Genomic DNA, 23,890 nt, shown 5'->3' on the forward strand with positions numbered 1-23,890 from the left:
TACAATATCAACTTGTATCATTTTCAGTTAAGGTAGATGCAATTTATTTGTAATTTAGATGCAGATTTTAGGTACAGTACATTCCTTGAATCCACATGATAATTACTGCAAACTGTAACCGAATGTCAAGTGACTGTTGTGTTTATCAGTTTAGTTACCATACTAATTTTTTTACATTTCAACCCATGTACCCTTTTATAAGAAGTTGATGTGAATACAAATAAAAATAAAACAATTTGTTGTTAAAGAACCCATGTCAAAATGCGTATTTGTACAGGTTATATCAATTGGTCGAACAATGCCAAATTGCTCAAATACTGAAAGTAATTTTCCATTGATGGCAATGCAACTAAAGCTTCATGTAGTTGTAGCTGTTATAGGGTTTCACGCCATTTTTCAACACATGATAGGCTATACATGTTAACCAGTATTAATGGTGGATGAAAAACCAGGAGAAACCCCCAAAAGAACCACCGACCCACGAGAAGCTACTGGCAAGCATTCTTACATACACACATTGGACGAATACGAGAGTCAAACCCAGGTAGACAGAGGTGAGATGGCAGTGATCCGTAACGGAAAGCACTTTAGACCACTCGGCCACTCAGGGCCCCTAAAGCTTCGTGTAAAATGTATGACTAGCACGATTAATAGCAATTAGAAATAAATTTTAAAATGATACTTCCAGTTATTATGTGCAGATGTGGGAAAAAATATATTTCTCAGTACATTCATTGTCCATTTTGGGGATGTTAGATCCATTCATCTACCGTGTCTCACAAGTAATGGAACCAGCACACGTCTTTGATATCGACATTTCGCATTTCACAAAGTGGGTCCTTTGAGGTGGGATGACAGCCAGAGTGTTCGCGGGCATGCATTGTTTGTGGCGCACTAAGGAACACACTTTGGCAATAGTGCAGGCTCAAAGGATTGATCCCTCCATGTTCCATGTACATTTCGCAAAATGTCCACAACAACGTCATAAAAAGGGGTCAGAAGTGTGAGTTTGGTACCAAGCATAGAAAGCTTATTTTAGTTTGGTGTGCATGCTGTCAGGTCATACTAGTGAGCTTCAGGTACATGTGGCTGAACGGCATGTCGATTTGCTTCGGTACTGAAGAACTGCAAAAAACAGCTGTTGGCCATTTCTGTCATTCCAAACGTTTTAGGCATTTGACTCAAAATCCATGGCCAAGTAACTCATCGAATCTTTAGACTGTAATGGTTCAACTTGCATGGAAATGATTTTGGTTTCATTCAAAATGACTTTAGTGTGTTTGGTGTCTTGGTCAGTATAGTATTTTAGAAGAAATTGTCTATCACACCCCCAAAAATTGTGAGCCATCACCGTGGCATAGTAATAACGATTTCCATAACGTTCAATATTCTTTTGATTCCACATCTAATCAACAGGGTCTAAGATCCTTTTGGCAAAATCGGAGAGCCTGACATGTCCCCAAAAAATTATTTCACGTTCTAACTAACGTGACTAACATAGAGTTGTCTACCCTCATACTGTCAATGCTGTTCAACCCGTACTGTGCCAAGTATGTAAGATCATCAAGGGCTATCACAAAGATCACAGATACAACTACGTGGAAACAAAGAATTTATGTGCAAAGGTTAGGCTGTATGAAGCTAATTTTAATCTACATTCCAGATGTCAAACACCGTTTGAGGAAGAGAAGAAGCCTTTGTGACGTTTTCTAGGTTAACTCAGTGGTGTTAACAGCAAAATACAAAAGAAGGTCCCTTTTCTGGCCACTCTATTGCCTTGAAAATATGTCTATTCTATTTGCTAAAACTTTTTTCTTTATGTTGTATAGGTGTTTGTTTGATTGTATATGTTTGTCTATGTCTCTGTTTGTCCCTCTACCACCCGTCCATATACAGTAACAATACATTTTTAGTTAATCCTATACAGACCCACCCTGTTCAATCCTCATATTGCCCCAGGAAGACCCAATTTAATTCCCCTATTACCCCAACTCTGTCATAAGTCAATGTTCAATTCACCTATTGCTCCAAAGGGTCTCACAATGTTAAATTCTTACATAGCCCTATTGAGCAAACACCCTTTTTCCTTATATAAACTCATATTGCCCTATGTCATCAACATATACTACTCAAAAAGGTATCTAGTTTTCACCTTTTAACTGCAAATATTTGTAGTTGGTAACAATATTCACTCTAAGCTAAATATATTTATCTCCTTTGATCCTAATATTTAATTTAGAGTCACAGATAAATTTATTCGTTTCAATAACGTCTTTAAAGTGGGTCTTGGAAATGATTTGGAAATATAAGAGGACCTGTGATAAATTAGTTGATAAATACCAGCAAATATGTGGCCATATAGTTTGTTCATGTAACGATATGTAATTAATCCCTCTTTGGTGTTGGGGTTCCTCTCATCTGATTGTTTAGTGTGTAGCTGCCAAGAGTGAATACAATATAATCAGCAAGAAGTGCCATAAACCCTACTACAGCTGCAATTAAATATGTCACATAATTCCACAAGATTTAGAACTGGGTGGATTTCAACTTGATTGGGAAGGAAGTAATCCTCCAGACTAATGGACTTCAACTAGTCTTAATGAGTACTTTATACCCATCCCCACTGTCCATATCCACATGGAGTTGGCAATCAATAAAACATGATGCATGCGTTGTATAATATTCTGAAATAGGAAATTGTTAAATAATATCATACCACACCATTTGAGGAAATCAATTTACCTGCATATCTTATCTGCTTTGATTCCTGAGAATATACATTCCTGGAAAAATTAGAATATTCTATACCACAAGAAAGTGTGACATTCTTGTCGGTGTTGCTCTGCCAAATGGTATGGAGAGGTAGCTCAAGTCTGCTGGTGTATAACTCTTCTGGTGATGTACAACTTCCACCTGTCACCTGTGTCCCTGTATCATTGTAGAAAGTACGTGGTGCAGATGGTGCAATATCCTTTAAATAGCAAGAAATATAAAATAATGTATGATATACTTTAGTGTGAAATGTCGAAACTTATTGGCAAAATAATTTTCATATTTTTTTCATTCCTATATTTTCACATGTGAAAAATATATATTCATTTTTTCACATATGAACATACAAGATTTCCGATTATGCCATGTGACACTTGTGTGTGCCTACAAAAGTTATACCCATAGCAACACAAATGAGGATTTTGTGAGAATCAACAAATATATAAAAACTGCATTACATTTCAGGCATGGGAAATACATTTTGCTGAAGAAATATGACTAGATGCCTTTCACATATCCCTCAAGTTACTTCCCATTACCTACAAGATGACAACAATAAACTTGATGTGATGCATTGCTAAACTGGGCTTGCTTTGTTTTTATATCTGGTAAATAGCTTACATATTGTCAAAAATATTGTGACAGGTTAAGACTACCCAATCTTTTCAAGTCACCGATATTTATATGATCAGCCTATCAAAGTTAGATGAAGACTGGTATAAAAAGAACGTTTTCAGTTTCTACATAAAACATATATATATATATATATATATATATATATATATATATATATATATATATATATATATATATTTCGTCTTCAGTGCCAGTTTACCAAATAATGTTCATTTTGTGGTAAAAACAATATATTTTAACTAATGAATTCGCCACTCTTTAAAATATCATATTCTTAGTACACACAAAGAAGTGTCTCTGGTATTAATGTCAGAAAAGAATCATTATCTACTTAGTAACTTACATGGGCTGTACAATTACAGGGAGCCCCTAGTAGCCTAGTGGTCTGAAGCGCTCATTGTTCTATATCACTGCCATTTCAGCTCTATCTGCATTGGTTCAAGTCTCAAGCTCGGCTAACTTGGGTACGTGAGAAAGCCTGCCAGTAGGTTATTGTGGGTCAGTTGTTCTTCCCTGGATTTTCCAGGGTTCGTCCTCCACCAGTTATACTGGCCGAAATGTATAGCCTATCTTATGCTGAAAAATGACAATAAACCCTAAAACAACAACTGCAACGACAACAATTAGGTATAAAACACAATTTTCTATAAGATTCTTTCATTTCTTGAAGCATTTAACCTTTTGAATCAAATGATACTTTCCATAAGGGGTAAGTACAATATTTCTTTCATAATACTGACACATGCGGGTGAAATGATTCATCAAGTTATTGATGCATCTATAGTTTTCCCATATTAATACACATATTGATACAGAAGGTCAAGAATTATTACAAATACTTACAATATGCGGGTTATTTTAATCTTTAGCTATATCTCTATAGTCTTAAACTATGCAACAAAAAAGTGCAAAACCCAACAAGTTTTGTAAAATTCAACTAATGATTGATTACGTAGAATAAAATGTTAGATTTTAAAAAAATGAACTTAAGTATTATGAATTAAATCCCAAACAGCCCTAAAAGTCCTATCAAATGTCCAAACATATGTAGTATTCTGAACAAATTCCAGTGGTTTTCCAAACAAATTCTAACCGTGTGATGATGTACCAATAGGTTGATTTTTTTTTAAAAACAGTCTCGATGTATCATAATGATATAATTTAAAAACTATTTTAAAGGAATCACAGTGATCCATAGTTATTGGCTTAGTCTGAAAAACGATTACTGAGCACACTGTAATTCCAACGATCAATTTAAATAAATAAATCTTCTCAAATTATAACTGAATTTAAGTCAAACAGGAGCAAATCTCCTTAAGCCATTGCTGAAAAGTGAAATTTAATTGCAAACCACATACTGCTGATAAAAAGCTTCAGGCTAAAATTGAAGCCCTTCAGTAGTTATTGAGCATAATTAAAATTGACCTGCAAAGTTCCAATTTAAACAAGGGTTATATGTTTAAATGTATTTGCCGGAAAATGTTAAAATCAAACTTGACCCATCTTCGCTAGCTACGATTCCAATACACTAATTTGTCTACAGCTCAGTGGATCAATCTGATATTACAGTTCTTTCTGTCTGTGAATTTCACTGAATACAGTGGTAAGTCATCGCATCCTATCATAATCATATTCTTCAAATTTGAACACGGTTCCTCACTGATTGAGACAAGGAGATCATACAACTGTAATGGGCTCACAAATAAGCCATTTTCCAATGCTGGTGTGACAGCCAATTACCCCCTGCTAAAAGTTACTCCAGGGAAAGAATTGGCTTACTGAATTTTACCCCATCTAGATATTTCTTTCCCCAACCAACCAATTAATTTCTTTTCATTAATGGACTCTTTGATAATAAGCATAATGCTTGCATGAAATATCACCCTATATATGAAATCCAACCACGTTACCACTACACTACTGCAGCTTCCAGAGATATCTGTTAAAACAACATAACTACAAGATGATGATGAATCATAAATGTTTCATATAATTTATAATTATCCTGTGCTCTGAATTCAGTTGCAATAATATACATAATGTTATTCACAAAAAATAAATAATATATCTAAATTCGTACTACGTATATACCCGAAAGGGGAGAAATCATTATATGTAGCTCACATGTACTTAGCCATGCGAAACAGGTCTGCCATCAAAATACTCGAACATGTTCATAAACAGTCTGCAGGTGGATTTCACAGAGAACATAGCAGTATAAATAGCGTTATTTTTTTCAAGAAAATTAATTTTTTACTCGTATCTGTAGTTAACAGGTAGAGTTAGTCAAGCTAAACAGATATGCTATCAACATATTAGAGGATGTTCATGAAAAGCCTGTGGCAAATGAGGTGATTTTCATAGAGAATGTTCAAGAATCCATTTTTGGCTGTGGAAATCTCAGCGAGTTATTATTAGTGCATAGGTATTTAGGCATCATCCATGTGACTTCATGTAGGAATACCTGCATATAATTGTGCATATATAAATATATACTTAGTGCAATCGAATAACCAGGGCAATGTCTAAACTGCGAGTATAACATATATCAGGCAATTCGCTGCTGCTGAACAATCCAGAACAAATAGTGATCTGTAATAAACTCGCTGTAATAATGAGTGATTATGTGCTTACCATGGAATCACGTATGGCAAAATTAGCTCGACAATGAATGGATGCAATTAAGAAGTATCTTCCAGTCCATTATTTTGCAAAATAAAAGCTTCAACAACGCCAGGAAGCTCATGTGCAATGTACAGAGTGTGCATAGCAGTTATTTAAACCAATTGTAGACCCAAGCAGAACAATTGTTACAGCGACTACGGCAATACAAAAAAACTCATGAAACATTACCAGCTGATACTGCTGGCCGTTTTCATCCACCCCCACCACCAGTTCAGCCACCACTACCAACAACAACTCCACAAACAATTAGAACCAATATAATAGATACATTGACTGAGAAGGGTATTGGCACTATCAAACTTCCAGACTGAGTATTTGAAATTGCTGCATATGGCTATGGTGCTAGAGATACATCTAAGGCACTAAAGCAGCGCTCTTCTGAGCCAGAACCAGAACCACCTGAAGGACTAAATGGAAGTGGCCTTGCAGCTTGCAATCTACGTAGTAGGAAACTATGAGGTAATATGATCGATGAATCGCCGGTGATTCAAGATAAACTGTGTCCCAATAACATCGACGCCGATGTTGATTAACTAGAAATTCTGATTGGTGAAGATGAACGGGCAACAATTCGAACCAAATCATCAATGAAGAAACTGATAGTTGTCAGTGTTTATTTATGAGTGGTGTCCGGGCACTGGCATTTTCGGTCCTAATCAATGAAATTACCAACAATTACCATAGTGTGTGGTCAATTAGATTGATGATAACAACATAACATGAATATATACAATGCCCAAGATGGATCTGAAAACACAAGTATGATAAATTCACGATCACCGTCGGTTTATAAAATGATCTATGTAGATGGACTCGGCGATGTTATTCAGAGTATATTCAGAAGGTTAGCCCAAAAACTATTCTGATTGCAAAACAATTGGAATGAAAGTCATCGAAGTGTTTTGTGATATTACTATTTGGCACCGTTGGTAATCTTGCTGGTAAAGCATTCACAGCAGTCAAAGACAGACTCGCAAGATTAGGACGACGAAAACCACAGCAGAATGTGAATCATACCAGTGCAAGATTTCCATTAAAACAGCCCAGCACCGAAGTGATGATATCGTGTCAGTAAAATAATAAAGCAATGTGCAAATGAGCGGTTGAAAGAATTAGCTAGAGTGTTATCACAGACAAAACGAGCCATAGCTGAGATAGAAAAAAAAACATAACCGCAAATCTAATAGCGGGTAGTGATGTGGCCCATCATCGTTGGCATTACTGATCAATGTTGAACCGTCGTTTTAGAATGCAGCAAATATAATAGCAATGTTCAAAAATGTGTGTCTCATCCAGCATTTGACACAGACGCACCAGTACTCAAGGATGAATCATTACGTGATTATCAATATTATTCTTCTGAAACATGAGAACCAGACCAACGTGGAGGAATCGAACGACAAGTTCAAGATGCATCAAAATATTTCCTGACCAATGTGGCATTTATTGACGTTCAGGGTAAACTTGTACAAATCGATGATAATCCATAAGGTGATCAACAACATGAATTTGTTAATGACGGATAGTGGTATTATTTAACAGCGCACGGCATATTATCAACGGCCGAGAATTTTAGGTGTGTGACGATAATGTATATGTTGCCACGACAATATTGCGTCCCACAAGATATTCCAATGAGTATTCACGGTCCAATGGTACGTCAAGTTTAAAAAAAATGTACAAAAATTGCCAAAAAATTCACAAAAATCATTAGTCAATATAATTGAGCTGGTTTAGCCCAGCATATAATACTATATATACTAATCATTTTAATATTTTATGTTTTACAAACATACATTTTTTGTATAACTTCACAAAACTAATTTGTGCATCTAACTGAAGTGGTTTAGCCGAATAATTGATGTGCTTAGTACATTATAGATACTAATCATTACATATATATATATATATATATCAGGGGTCATGCTACCAAGCGAAATGGAAGACTAAGTCACCAATAAAATGCAAACTCCCCCTCCGCCTATGTAAGGTTATTTCTAGTGTTGTGTTGTAGCGAAACGTATTCATCAAGCCACCATTAGGCCTAGGATTTATCAGGCTGTCAAGCAAACTCTTGCACATCCACAGATGTGTTTTGATAGCTGATTGACCATTAACCCTTTCCAGTGAAAGTTACCAACTATCCCCGGTTTCCACATGTTATCCCTTGATAATAAGAACATACAAACTTGTGTTTCAAAACTTTAACAAAAATTGTAAATATAAATTTGTGCTTTAAGAACATAATCAGTGATCTAAATATTTGAATTGCCTCTTGTACACTATTTCATCATAAAATTAGTTTTAAACTTTATGTGAACCAGTACTAGGCAAATCTTTAATGGTGGATATCACTGTCTGGGAAGTAACAATTTATTTGATTGTCTGTTTTCGTAAATCATCGGGCAGCTATATTCAGAAAACTATTAAGTTCATAGAAAGCAAAGCCTACATATTGTGGCTCCACTGCCCTTTCACTGATATCCTAGATACCATGTAATTGTTGCAGGTGGCCTACTAGTCCCTGTTAAACAGGTCAAGGTTACTGGTACTCCAGCTGTTACATTCAGAAAGTCTGTTATGTTCTGGTTGTTCTGTTGAACAAATACCTCTGTGACCCTAACTGAAATCATTTTAAAAGGTTTATACTTGCTTATTGAAATTCCAGTTGTAAGGTGCCTTACCAATAAACAACTATTCACACATAGAAATTCCAATTATGAAACATCTCAAATGTTTTCCATTTATGGACCTGGAGATTTAATCAAGTGTTTTCAAGTTTCATGACTTAAAATAATTTTAAGTTTTTAAATTTTTTATCTTACACATTCCTTTAAGCTGAACATGTCAATAATGTGTTGCATATCATCGACCTAGATTTGGGTTTGGTTCCCCTTTCCTCTTCTTAAATGCCATTAATCAACTGTAGAGTTGAACATACTCCCAATTTCAAATTTCATTAGCATTGCTCTGTAGCAAAAGGATGGTACTAAATCTGGTTTTTATCAATGTCATATGTCATTTGATCTCACCAGGTTTAACTCATTTATTTTATTAAAAAACAAAAACTTCTGTTTTCCCCTGACTAATTCAAATATTTGTGGGTCAATGCTGAAGAAGTTTTGCAACAAAAAGATTTCCCTCAAATTAAACCAACCCTTACCCCAACCGTGCATTCTGCTATTAGAAAGAATAGTGTCCTCTACTTCTGAATGCAAGGCCAATTTTCCTCCATAATGCCCCAACCTTGCATTCAGCTTTTAGAAAGAATTATGACATTCTTGACTCCTGGCATGTAATCCAAACTCTGCTACATGTGTCCTTCTCCTAAACATGACATTATCTTTGAAATTAAATAAGACTTCCATAGATGGTGCTGTTTGACTACAACACAACTGAATACCTGATGGATTATTTGAGATGACATGGTGGTCAAAATGTTAAGCATCATAGCAAGGAAATGATCGAAACAATAAGGAAAGCGTGTAAGCCCTAAATTTCACATATACAGACTTTACAATGTAATTATAATCACCTTATAGGTGTATGGATGCAAAAATTAAGTTTATATCCATGACTATTATTAATAAGTTGAGAGAATGAATATAGAAAGTAAATAAGTAACAAAGATTCAGGATTAATGCAACTGCTCAGTTAATAAATACTCATGTGTTCAATGTAATGGCCGATGTGTCATGAAATAATACAAAGGTATTATTGTCTCATAAAGGGGTTTGCATCAAGAAATGTTGTGCAGTAAAGGGTAAACACATTAATGGTTGACAAAATGAGACCCAAAAGACATGAGAGCAGCTGACCCTGGCTGGCCTGGTGGTAGTGGTAAGTGGGGCATAAAATATATATGGACACAGGTCAGCAGTGACTGATGGACAGATGGACGGACATGAACAAGAACAAATGGACAGACAGTACAGATGATTACTACAGTACAAGCATTTTGTTTTACAGAAAAGATATATTGACACAGGTCAGCATTGAATGATGGTCAGATAGACGGATATGAACAAGAACAAATGGACAAACAGTAAAAAAAAAATGTTTTACAGAAAATTAATGTTTTCATGGTGAAACATTCCTTTTCAACCTGTTTCCATCATGGACAGGATACATTGGCCATCGTGAATCTTTCTAATTGCAGCTCATTAAGGACTGATCAATTAGAAAGTTAAAACAATATAGCTAGATTATAGTGGATGTCCACTGTATCACCTGGAACATACCTATTTGCTCAACTACAGTAAACAATGCCATTTAATATGCAAAGATTTGCCCTGTGAAATGAATTCAAATATGTGTATCGTGAGATGATACATTTTTGGGCAATTAATGCTGAGACTATTTATATAAAGTTTAAATAAACAAAGTTTAATTATAATAAGTTTAATGGTAGACAGAGATACTAAGTACTACCGGGTTTCATTGTTATTAAAATAAAATAAGTGAGAAATGTTGCAATTGATTTTTTCTTTCCCCAAGTTGCTTTTAAATTGTTTGCTGAACATGGTCTATACATAACTACCCAAAATACAACCTCTATCACTCCAACCTGTTTAGTGCTTGAAGCCCAAAAATACTTGACCTTTTGCTTAAACATTATGTAAGTAACTTCATGTTTATTTTTATCGTACATCTACTGATTTTACACAGAATCGATGAAACATCTTACATTGTATTCCATAACCAATAACTTAATATATATACATAGCATTGCTGGTTCTGGTCATCTAACGACTTTACATTCACAAAATGGACAGCAAAAAGTCATGGAAATGTGGAATCAGTTAAATATTCATACAATATCAGCTTGTATCATTTTCAATTAATGTAGATGCAATTTATTTGTAATGTAGATGCATTTTTTTGGTACAGTACATTCCTTGAATCCACATTATAATTATTGCAAACTGTACGCGAATGTCAAGCGACTATTGTGTTATCAGTTTAGTTACCAAACTAATTTGTTACATTTTAACCCAAGTACCCTTTTTAAGAAGTTGATGTGAATAAACATAAAAATAAAACGTTTTGTTGTTAACAAATACATATTAAAATGCATATTTATACAGGGTACAGCAATTGGTCCAACAAGGGCAAAGTGTTCAAATTATGAAAATAATTTCCGATTAATGGCAATGCATCTTTGGGAACCAAAACTAAAGCTTCATGTAGCTGTTGTTGTTGTAGGGTTTAACACCATTTTTCAGCACACGATAGGCTATAAATGGCGGCCACTATTGATGGTGGAGGAAAAACCAGGGGAAACCCCCAGAAAGAACCACCAATCCACGAGAAGCTACTGACAAGCTTTCTCACATACCCACATTGGTCGAATACGAGACTCGAACCCACGCAGGCAGAGGTGAGATGGCAGTGATTCATAACAGATAGCGCTTTAGACCACTTGACCACTCAGTGCCCCTAAAACTTCATGTAAAATTTATTACTAGTACAATTAATAGCAATTAAAAACAAATTTTAAAATGATACATCCATTTAGTTATGTGCAGATGTGGGAAAAAATATATTTCTCAGTACATCCATCCTTTGGGTATGTTAGATCCATTTGTCTACCGTGTCTCACATGTAATGGACCCAGCGCACAGCTTTTACGTTTGACAAATTGTGTCATTTGAGGTTGGATGACAGCCAGAGTGTTCGCGAGCATGAACTGTTTGCAGCACACTAAGAAACAAACTTTGGCAATAGTGCAGGCTCAAAGGATTGATCCCTGCATGTTCCATGTACATTTCTCAAACTTTCCACAGCGGCATCATAAATTGTCCTTGTTGGATTGAAAATATTTTAAAATTTCTTTCTGAAAGTCAAAGGGGTCAGAAGCGTGAGTCTTGTAACAAGCACAGAAAGTCTCTCTTTGTTCGGTGCGCATGTTGTCAGGCCATAGTAGTGAGCTTTAGGTACACGTGTCTGAATGGCATGTCAATTTGCTTAGGACCTGAAGAAGTGCAGAAAACAGCTGTTGGCCATTTCTGTCATTCCAAACGTTTTAGGCATTTTACTCAAATCCATGGCCAAGTAACTCATCAAATCTTTCAACTGTAATTGTCCCACTTGCATGGAAATGATTTTGGTTTCATTCAAAGTGACTTTAGGGTGTTTGGTATCTTGTTCCGTATAGTATTTCAGAAGAAATTGTCTATCATACCCCCAAAACTTGTGAGCCATCACCGTGGCATAGTAATAACGATTTCCATAACGTTCAATGTTCTTTTGATTCCACATCTCATCAACAGGGTCTAAGATCCATTTGGCAAAATCTGACAGCGTGTTAGGTCCCCAAAATATTTTTTCATGTTCTACCTAACGTGACTAATACAGAGTTGTCTACCCTCATACTGTTAATGCTGTTCAACCCTTACTGTCCCATGTATGTGAGATCACCATGGGCTATCACAAAGATTATAGACACAACTACGTGGAAACAAAGAATTTATGTGAAGAGGTAAGGTTGTCTGGAGCGAAATATATTCTACGTTCCGTATGTCAAACAAAGTTTGAGGAAGAGAAGAAGGACTGTGTGACCTTTACTAGGTTAACTCAATGGTATTAACAACAAAAAAACAAAACTAAGTCCCTTCTCAGGGACACAATATTGCCTTGAAAAGATGTATATTATATTTGCAAAAACCTTTTTTTTTGTATATATGTTGTTTAGGTGTTTGTTTGCTTGTATATGTATATGTCTGTCTATGCCTCTCTTTGTCCCTCATCCACCCGTGTCCGTAGAAGTAACAATACATTTTCAGTTAACCCTAAAAAGACTCGCCTTGTTCCATCCCAATATTGCCACAGAAAGACCAAATTTAATTCCCATATCACCCCAACTGTGCCAAAAGTCCATGTTCAATTCCTCTATTGCTCCAAATGGTCCCACAATGTTAAATTCTTACATAGCCCTATTGGGCAAACACCTTTTTTCCTTATATAAACTCACATTGCCCTATGTCGTCAACATATACTACTCAAAAAGGTATCTATTTTTCACTATTTTAGCTGCAAATATTTGAAGTTGGTAACAATGTTCACTCTATGCTAAATATATTTATCTCCTTTGATCCTAATATTTAATTTAGACTCATATATAAAACATTACAAAATTCAATTACACAACATATAATCTGAGAGAAAAAATAACAATATGAATTATATATATATATATATATATATATATATATATTCAAATACATATCTCTATATATAAGAATTTTTGTTAAAACATCAATGAACACCTACTGCTAGAAACTGTCATAATTTAAATCAGATAAGGTTCTACTCTATTAAGTAATTATGCCAAGTAAGTGAGAAGGTAGGTTTGTAGGCTGGACAACAAAGAGAGCGAGAGTAGATGAGATATATATTAAAACAATTACACTGGTTCCTGTTTCTTGACAAACAAAGAACAAAGTTTAGAAGAGCATTAAGGTGATAACACTTTATTTTAAATTTAATCTAAACACCAGAGAGCTGAATGCATTAAAATGACAACTCATCATCAATTGATTTGTTCAGTCTGAATTTGCTTTTCACTAGCAAACATATTTTAGTCTTAAGGTGTGTGTAGTTGTGATATTCTCATTCAACAGTTAATGTCCATTTTGAAACATCGAAATGTGACACTGGAAAATGTAGAAACTGTCTCGACTGGTTCATGTTAACTCGAAGCAGAAGCTGCAGTAGTAGGCATAACAGCTGACTTAAAAGTAAAGATACCACTCCTTCATTTTTTTAAAAGTCAAGACAGAAAGGAACAACCTCTTTTAATTGAAATCACTTTGTTCATGACATGATAGAGTGTACACAATTCTGTACTTTTAAAATAAATGTCGTACTCTTTCATAAACAAGGTCAATTTCAAAGTTTACAGGTAAAAGTACAGAACAAAATCTTTGTAGAATAACTCGTGTCGTTTTATCTTTATTATATGATGTAACAGTATTCTTGTAGAATCACTTTAGAAAGAATTATGACATGCATGTCATAATGTTCCACTGCTTTTGACCGTCCACATCCAATACAAACAGTGCATCTGTAATCTCCTTTATGAATTTTGTAAGTATTACTCGTCTCAATAATTTCTTTAAAGTGGGTCTTGGAAATAGTTCAGAAATAGAAGGGAACCTGTGATAAATTAGATGATAAATACCTGAAAATATGTCACAATCAGTTTGTACAGGTAAACGCATGACACTGACTCTCTTGGGTATTTGGTGTTGGGGTTCCTCTCATCCGTTTATTTAGTGTGTCGATGCCAAGAGTGAATACAATATAATCAGCAAGAAGTGCCATAAACCCCACTACAGCTGCAATTAAATATGTCACATAATTCCACAAGATTTAGAACTGGGTGGATTTCAACTTGATTGGGAAGGAAGCAATCCTCCAGACTAATGGACTTCAACTAGTCTTAATGGGCAAGTTATAACCCTCCCCACTGTCCATATCCACATGGAGTCGGCAATCCCTAAAACATGATTGTGTGCTGTATAATATTCTGAAATAAGAAATTGTTAAATAATATCATACCACACCATTTGAGGAAATCAATTTACCTGCATATCTTATCTGCTTTGATTCCTGAGAATATACATTCCTGGAAAAATTAGAATATTCTATACCACAAGAGAATGTGACATTCTTGTCGGTGTTGCTCTGCCAAATGGTATGGAGAGGTATATCAAGTCACCTGGAGTATAACTCTTCTGGTGACGTACAGCTTCCATTTGTAACCTGTATCCCTGTATCATTGTATAAAGTATGTGGTGCAGATGGTGCAATATCCTGTAAATAGCAAGAAATATAAAATAATGTATGATATACTTTAGTGTGAAATATCGAAACTTCTTGCGGCGCCTAAGGCCCGAGTGGTCTAAAGCGCTCTCTGTTACAGATCACTGCCATCTCACCTCTGTCTGCATGGGTTCGAGTCTCGGATTTGACCAATGTGGGAATGTGAGAAAGGTTGCCAATAGCTTCTCAAGTATCGGTGGTTCTTCCGGGCATTTCCCGGCTTCTTCCTCTATCATTAATACTGGCCGCCATGTATAGCCTATCGTGTGCCGACAAATGGCGTTTAACTCTACACACTGAAACTTATTGGCGAAATCATTTTCAGATTCTTTTCATTCCTATATTTTCACATGTGAAAAATATATACTTATTTTTTCACATATGAACATACAAGACTTCCCATTATGCCATGTGACACTTGTGTGTGCCTACACAAATTATACCCATAACAACACAAATGATCATTTTGTGAGAAACAGCAAATAAATATAAACTGCATTACATTTCAGGCATGGAAAATAAATTTTTCTGAAGAAATCTGACTAGATGTCTTTCACATATCCTTAAAGTTACTTCCCATTACCTGCTCAATGACAACAATAAACACGATGTGATGCATTTCCAAACTGGACTTGCTTTGTTTTTAGATCTGGTAAATAGCCAAATTGTCACAAATTGAATGTACTGTGACAGATTAAGGCTACCCAATCCTACCACTCTTTCAAGTCACTGATATTTATAAGATCAGCTTATCAAAATGAGGTGAAGACTGGTATATAATAAAAAGAAAATTTTCATTTTCTACATTAAAGACATTTCATCTTCAGTCTCAGTTTACCAAATAAGACGAGTTTGCACCTGCCTATGGGCCCCATGCCTTTTAGGGGTCCCATGACAATGGATCAAAATAATATTGATAAAATATATTAGAAGATAATCTGAGAGGGGGCCCCAAGATTTTGACTACCTAAGGGCCTGCACATGGATTGTTCATCTTGTGGTAAAGACATCATATTTTAAACAATGAATTTGCCACTCTTTAAAATATAATATTATTAGTACATACGATGACGTGTATCTGGTATTAATGTCAGAAAACAATTATTATCTATTTAGTAATTTACATGGGCTGTACAATTACGGGGTGGTGGGTGAATAGCCTAGTGGTCTAAAGCGCTCGCTGTTCCAGATCACTGCCACTTCACCTCTGTCTGCATTGGTTCGAGTTTCAAGCTCGGCTAACTTGGGTAAGTGAGAAAGCCTGCCAGTAGCTTCTTGTGGGTCAGCGGTTCTTCCCTGGATTTTCCAGGGTTCTTCCTCCACCAGTTATACTGGCCAAAATGTAGAGCCTATCTTGTGCTGAAAAATGGAGTTAAACCCTACAACAACAGTAACAAGAACAATTATAGGTCTAAAATACAATTTTCTATAACATACTTTCATTTTTGAAGGATTAAACCTTTTGAATCAAATGATACTTTGTGTAAGTGGATGTACCTTCATCCACCTCTTTAGTATTATCATAAGGCATTATGATCAACTGATGCATTTCAAGAAGAAGTAAAAAAATTCAAGTACAATATTTCTTCTATAATACTGACACATACGTGTGAAATGATTCATCAAGTTATTGATGCATCTATAGTTTTCCCATATTAATACACATACTGATACAGAAGGTCAAGAATTATTACAAATACTTACAATATGCGGGTTATTTTAATCTCTAGCTATATCTCTATAGTCTTAAACTATGCAACAAAAAAGTGCAAAACCCAACACGTTTTGTAAAATTCAACTAATGATTGATTACGTAGAATAAAATGTTAAAATTTAAAAAAAATGAACTTACAGTATTATGAATTAAATCCCAAACAGTCCTAAAAGTAATATCAAATGTCCAAAAATATGAAATACTCTGAAGAAATTCCAGTGGTTTTCCAAACAAATTTGAACCTTTTGATGATGTACCAATAGGCTGGATATATTTTCGAAAACAGTCTCGATGTATCATAATGATATAATTCAAAATTTCTTTTATTGCTTTAGTCTGAATTTTTTTTACTGAGCACATTGTAATTCCAACAATCAATTTAAATAAATAAATTGTCTCAAATTATAACTGAATTTCAGAGTCAAACAGGAGAAAATCTCCTTAAACCATTGCTGAAAAGTGAAATTTAATTGCAAACCAGATACTGCTGATAAAAAGCCTCATGCTAAAATTGAAGCGCTTCAATAGTTATTGGGCATAACCAGAACCGAATTGCAAAGTTCCAATTCAAACAAGGGTTATATGTTTACATGTATTTGCCAGAAAATGATGAAAATCAAACTTGACCCATCTTCACTAGCCAAGATTCCAATACATTAACCTATCTGCAGCTCAGTGGATCAATCTGATATTACAGTTCTTTCTGTCTGTGAATTTCATTGAATACAGTGGCAAGCCATCGCATCCTATCATAATCATGTTCTTCAAATTTGATCACTGTTCCTCCCTGATTGAGACAAGGAGATCATACAACTGTAATGGGCTCACAAATAAGCCATTTTTCAATACTGGTGTAACAGCCAATCCGCCCCCCGATAAAACATACTCCGGGGAAAGAATTGGCTCACTGAATTTTACCCCATCTATATATTTATTCCCCCAACCAACCATTTAGTTTCTTGTCATTAATGGACTCTTTGATAATAAGCTTAATGCTTGTATGAAATATCAGACTATACACGAAATCCAACCACATTACCACTAAACTACTGCAGCTTCCAAAGATATCTGTTAAAACAACATAAATACATGCTGATGATAAATAAAAATCGTTTCAGATAATTTATAATTATCCAGTGCTCTGAATTCAGTTGCAATAATATACATAATGTTATTCACAAAAAATAAATAATTTATCTAAATTAGTACAACGTTTATACCAGAGTGGGGAGAAAACAGTATATGTAGCTCACATGTAGTTAGCCAAGCAAAACAGGTCTGCCATAAAAATAAAATTCCTAAACAGTTTGCAGGTGGATTACACGGAATATATCAGTATAAATAGCATTACTTTTTTAAAGAAGATATCTAAATCTGTACTCTTATATGTAGCCCACAGGTAGAGTTAGGTCTGCTATCACCATGCTAGAAAATGGTCATGAAAAGTCTGTGGCAAAATAGGTGATTTTCATAGAGAATGTACAAGAATCGATTTTCGACTGTGGAAATCTCAGCGAGTTATTATTAGTGAATAGGTATTTAGGCATTAACCATGTGACTTCATGTAGGGAATCCCTGCATATTAATTGTGCATATATATTTTTGTTCAGTCACATAACCAGGGCAATGTCTAAACTGCGAGTATAAGATATATCAGGCAATTCGCTGTTGCTGAAAAATCCGGAAAAGATAGTGATCTGTAATAAACTTATTGTAATAATAAGTGATTCTATGCTTACTATGGAATCACGTATGGCGCAATTAGCTCGACAACGACTGGATACAATTAAGTATCTTCCAGTCCATTATTTTGCAAAATAAAAGCTTCAACAATGCCAGGAAGCTCGTGTGGAATGTAAAGAGTGTGCATAACAGTTATTTACACCAATTGTCGACAAAAGTGTTATAGCGACTGAGGCAACAAAAAAACTCTGATACTGCTGGCTGTTTTCAACCACCTCCAATACCAGTTCAGTCACCACCAACAACAACTCCACAAAAAATTAGATGTGATTTTGTGGTTTTGATTTTTAACGTAGCTTTAACAATTTTTCAGTCATATCGCTACGATGTCTGCAATGTGGCAGTTTATAGTGATGTCTAGCAATGGGGCATCATGCCGCAGACATGTAGCATGATGTCCCACCCAGTCACATTATCTTGACACTGGGCCGACCAGTCCTAACACTAACCTCTTAATGCTGAGCGCCAAGCGAGGCAGCTGTTATTACTATTTTTGTAAGTTCTTTGGTATGACTTGGCTTGGGATTGAACCCACGACCTTCCGCATCCGAGGCGGACACTCTAACCACTAGGCCACCAGAGTGGTCAAAACATTAGAACCAATATAATAGATAAGTTGACTGAAAAGGGTATTGGCTCTATCAAAAATCCAGACTGAGTATTTGAAATTGCTGCATATGGCTAAAATAGTGGTAGAGATAAATATGTAAAAGCGGAACATATTTACAATTTAAAATCCGACATCTGCGTCAAAGAAGTACATGTATAGCGGATTGCTACTAATACTTGGCAAGTCAAAAAGGACAATGATTTTAAAAAATTTAAAAAGCAGTAGAAGAATATGATGCAAAAGCAGAATTGGAAAGAGAGAGAAAGCAAAATGTAAACTTGAATAAAGAATAAAAACTTGGCCTAAAACAACGAAGAAAAAGAGACATGCTACATCTGAGGCACTAAAGCAGCACTCTCCTGAAGGATCAGCCGGAAGTGTCCTTGACATTTGCAATCGACGTAGTAGGAAACTATGGGGTAATATGATCAATGAATCGCCGTTGATTCAAGATAAGCTGTGTCCCAATAACATCGACGCCAATGTTGGTTGACAAGAAATTCTGATTTCATGGAAGATGAGCGGGCAACAATTCCCACCAAATCATCAATGAAGCAACTGATATTTGTCAGCGTTTATTTACCAGTGGTGTCATGGGCACTGGCATTTTTGGGCACTAATCAATCAAATTACCCATGATTATCATAGTGAGTGGTCAATTAGATAACAACATTACAGGAATATATACAATGCCCAACATGGATCTGAAAACACAAGTGTGATAAATTCATGATCACTGGTTTATAAAATGATCTACATAGATGTTGTTCAGGGTTTATTCAGAAGGTTAGCCCAAAAGCAATTCTGATTGCAAAACAATTAGGAATGAAAGCTTGTGGAACCCAATATCATCATGGCAACATATTGTTACGACTCTTTCCTACGGTTCTTTCAGTCATAAAATATTCTGGGTTCGCCAGGTACTGGCTTGAGGTGAAATGAATATAACCTTTTGATTGTAGTGTTTGTATTGATATTTCTGTACAATAAAAGGCTAGAATGACAGAGGAGATTATAGAGAAGAACGAAGAAGTGTGTGCTATTTATTTTGTAAATAAATACAGAATAAATTATGTTTTACTTTTTATTGTGTTCTCTTATTTCCTTTTTCTAATTCTCACAAGATCACAATTACATTGACATACACAATAATAATTTTTCATCATGACCATACATTTTCTATACAACACAAACCAAACAAGATTATTGTTTTTTAATATGCCATTGTTTATGTATATTTTAAGAAATAACAATTTTAGCATAAATACGTTTTTAAATTAGATTTGATGTAATATCATCAAAGTAGAATTCTATTAGTACATGTATTTGATTGAACTAACTCTATTAATAGAAATTCTGTCAAATAAAACCTTTAAATGAATTCTGGGTAACTCTGAATTTTCAGACAACTCTGAAAATTGTATAAATTAAAAATCTGGGCAAATCCGAATTTTGGACCAATCTGAAATTTATATAAATCAAAGTCTGGACAAATCCGAATTTTGGACCAATGCGAAATTTTTATGAATCAAAATTTGGGTAATTCCAAGTTTTGGAGCAATCCGAAATTTGTATAAATTAAAATCTGGGTAAATCCGAGTTTTTGGACAAATCCGAAATTTGTATAAATCCAAATCTAGGCAAATCCGAATTTTTGACAAATCCGAAATTGGGATAACTTTAAAGCATGATGTCCCACCCAGTCACATTATCCTGACACCGGGCTGACCAGTCCTAACACTAACATCTTAATGCTGAGCGCCAAGCGAGGCAACTGTTAGTACCGTTTTTGTAAGTCCTTTGGTATGACTCGGCCGGGAATCATACCCACGACCTCCCACATCCGAGACGGACGCTCTAACCTCTAGGCCACCGCAGCAGTCTCCCATATATATATACACACACCCATATATACATACACACACACATTTATATACACACACAAATATATATATATATATATATATATATATATATATATATATATATATATATAAACACACACACATTTATATATACACACACATATATATATAGACACTCACATATACATACACACACCCATATATATATATATATATATATATACACACACACATATATATATACTCATATATATATATATATACATACATATATATACACACACCCATATATATATATACACACACACACACACATATGTATACACTAACATATATATATACACATATATATATATACAATCATATATATATATATATATATACACACACATATATATACACTCACATACATACACAATCGCATATATATATATATAGACACACACACACACATATATATATACACACACACATTTATATACACACTCATATATATATACACACACCCATATAAATATACACCCATATACACACACACACCCATATATATATATATATATATATATAACACTTCATCCTTGTAGCAAAATTACTCAATCAGATTAGTGAAGACAAAATCAGTGTTCTGCTCTAGTCTTGAAAATTATGGTGCGAGTCATACTTGAAATTTATAACGTGATCTATACTCAAATTCATGGATTTATTATATACAAGTACAGTACTTAGTATATTATGGATTGTACTATACAAATCTAAGTTGACAATATACAAGTGTTTTTCAGACCAGTTTCTTCTCTTTTTATCAAAAGCATGCATTATTTGCTCAAGCTTTTATTATCTCCCCACCTCCCGCCTGCCATATTTTAGGTAAAAGCATTATTTTCTTCAGCTAACTGACTTGGTTCTGTTAATAACATGGTCAGGTTCTATCGACCCCAAATACTGTGTTATAGCACGGTTGCGCTGTATATTACTGAAACAAAGAGAATATAAATGAAACAGGGTCATTAACTTGATTGGGCCTACTAGACACCTTAGTTAACAAAATACTGCCTTTATTGTGAAAAACGTATTTAGGAGCATGTCAAATTTAGAGACTGGCGATAATACAGGTGATATTTGACTTAAGACAATTTGATTTTCAGATCAGCCATGTGCTGCAACATGCATGCAGCACATGCACGTGCACTTACAATACTTTATACCTATGCCATAACCTCAGGAATGCATCTACAGCATAATATATTGGCATCACCTATACATGTATCCTTTCGAAGTTCTGGTTTAAATGTGCATATACATTAAGCATCAATTACCGAGTTATAGCTGGGTCGCGCGGTACATTACCGAAACAAAGGGAATATAAATAAAGCAAGGTCATTAACCTGATGGGGCCTATTAGACACATTAGCTAACAAAATACTGCCTTTATTGTTAAAAAATTATTTAAGAGCAAGTCAAATTTGGAGACTGGCGATAATACAGGTGATGTTTGATTTATGGCAATTTGATTTTCAGATCAGCCATGTGCTGCAAAATAATGCGGCACATGCATTTAAATTACTTTATATTTACGCCATAACCTCAGGAAAGCATCTACAGCATAATACATTATGGTCTGTACCCTTTTTGAAATTATGGTTTAAATACACATCTACCTTAAAGCATCAATTACCTTGAAGTACCACTTGATAGTTGGGGTAGGATATGTGCAACCATCTGTTTGGCACTGTAGGATAGTTTGAGATTCAGCAAGGTCGACTTCTGTATCTCCTCCATGAGTAAAGGACAAGCCACTTGGAAATGCTATATTGAAAAGATCAACCATAAAGTTTATGCTTTTATGTAATCAACACATGAATAGGGTTCTAAGTGTTGTCGTCAGATCAGGTCATTTGGCTAAGGTTTTATTAGAGTTTCAGAGATCATGCACTGCTACTTTGATATAATTTAATTCATGTGGCATATCCCATTGGATCATGTTTCAACACAAGGCTAACATAAACTGATAATGAGACCATACAATTCTCAAAAGTGGGAGAAAACCGAATTTTGAACTTTAAACAGCATGTACAAATAAAAAGATTGATACTGTATAATCTATACTTTATACATACTGCAACTGCAATTATATGTTTCAATCCAAGAGCAACAAAAACTGATACTGAGACCATACTACAGACTCAAAATTGTGATTATCATCAATGTTCTTCAAACAACATCTATAAATAATAATTAGATAATTATTATATTACACTGTATAAATCTCTACATCATATATACATATAATATAACTGCACTTATTTTTAAATATTGTACACATTTTCCTATATTTAAAAGTCATTTATTGTTATAATGTTTACATGATATTCTGTGACATATTCCCTTTGAATGGTCCACTTAAACTGGCAAGAATGACTTGAGAGTAAAATCCATATTACTCTCCCCACCATATAAGTATCATTTTCTGTGTCAAGTATGGTCTCATGATCAGTATCACCTTTAAGTATCATTGTCATCTCACCTTTGTCAGAGTGGGTTCGAGTCTCAGGCTCAGCCAATGTAGGTATGTGATAAAGCTACCAGTAGCTTCTTAGGATCGGTGGTCCTTATGGGCTTTGCCAGGTTCTTCATCCACTAACTAAACTGGCTGCCACGAATAGCCTATCTTGTGCTGCGAAATAGTATTGTACCCAAAACAACAACCATAATTGACTGAGGAAAAGGAACAAGAGTTTCAACAGGCTTACAGTTTACCATTTCATAACCTATGCAAACCATTTCACAACCTAAATAAATCATGTCTCCAGGGAAGTGACAGTATCAGCCAACAAGATTCAAGAACATTTAATTAATCTGGTATGATCTTACTACTTACCAAGTTTCAACAATATCCAGTGCAAATCAGTCTCCAGAGATTGGTAATAAGCTAAGCCAATCTAATATGCAAAAGTACCTCATAATAAAAAAAATAATAATAATTATATTAATACCTCGTTACTATATAAATTAAATATGTCTCCTATATCAAGTATTAAC

General features: G+C 34.8%; 1 protein-coding gene across 1 annotated transcript in view; it reads right to left on the reverse strand.

Annotated features, from left to right (window-relative positions):
- The window catches only part of LOC149772828 (hemicentin-1-like), a 212,041-nt gene that overhangs the window by 174,522 nt on the left and 13,629 nt on the right, over positions 1-23,890 (reverse strand). Inside the window, exons 3-4 of the mRNA XM_089947228.1 lie at positions 22,527-22,657; positions 2,743-2,971 (exon numbers count right to left, since the gene is read on the reverse strand). Coding sequence (XP_089803354.1) covers positions 2,743-2,971; positions 22,527-22,657 — 360 coding nt within the window. The remainder of the gene's footprint in view (positions 1-2,742; positions 2,972-22,526; positions 22,658-23,890) is intronic.

The sequence above is a fragment of the Sinohyriopsis cumingii genome, unplaced genomic scaffold (genome assembly GCF_028554795.1).
Source record: "Sinohyriopsis cumingii isolate HCF-2022 unplaced genomic scaffold, ASM2855479v2 utg001110l, whole genome shotgun sequence".
Classification (NCBI taxonomy): Eukaryota; Metazoa; Mollusca; class Bivalvia; order Unionida; family Unionidae; genus Sinohyriopsis; species Sinohyriopsis cumingii.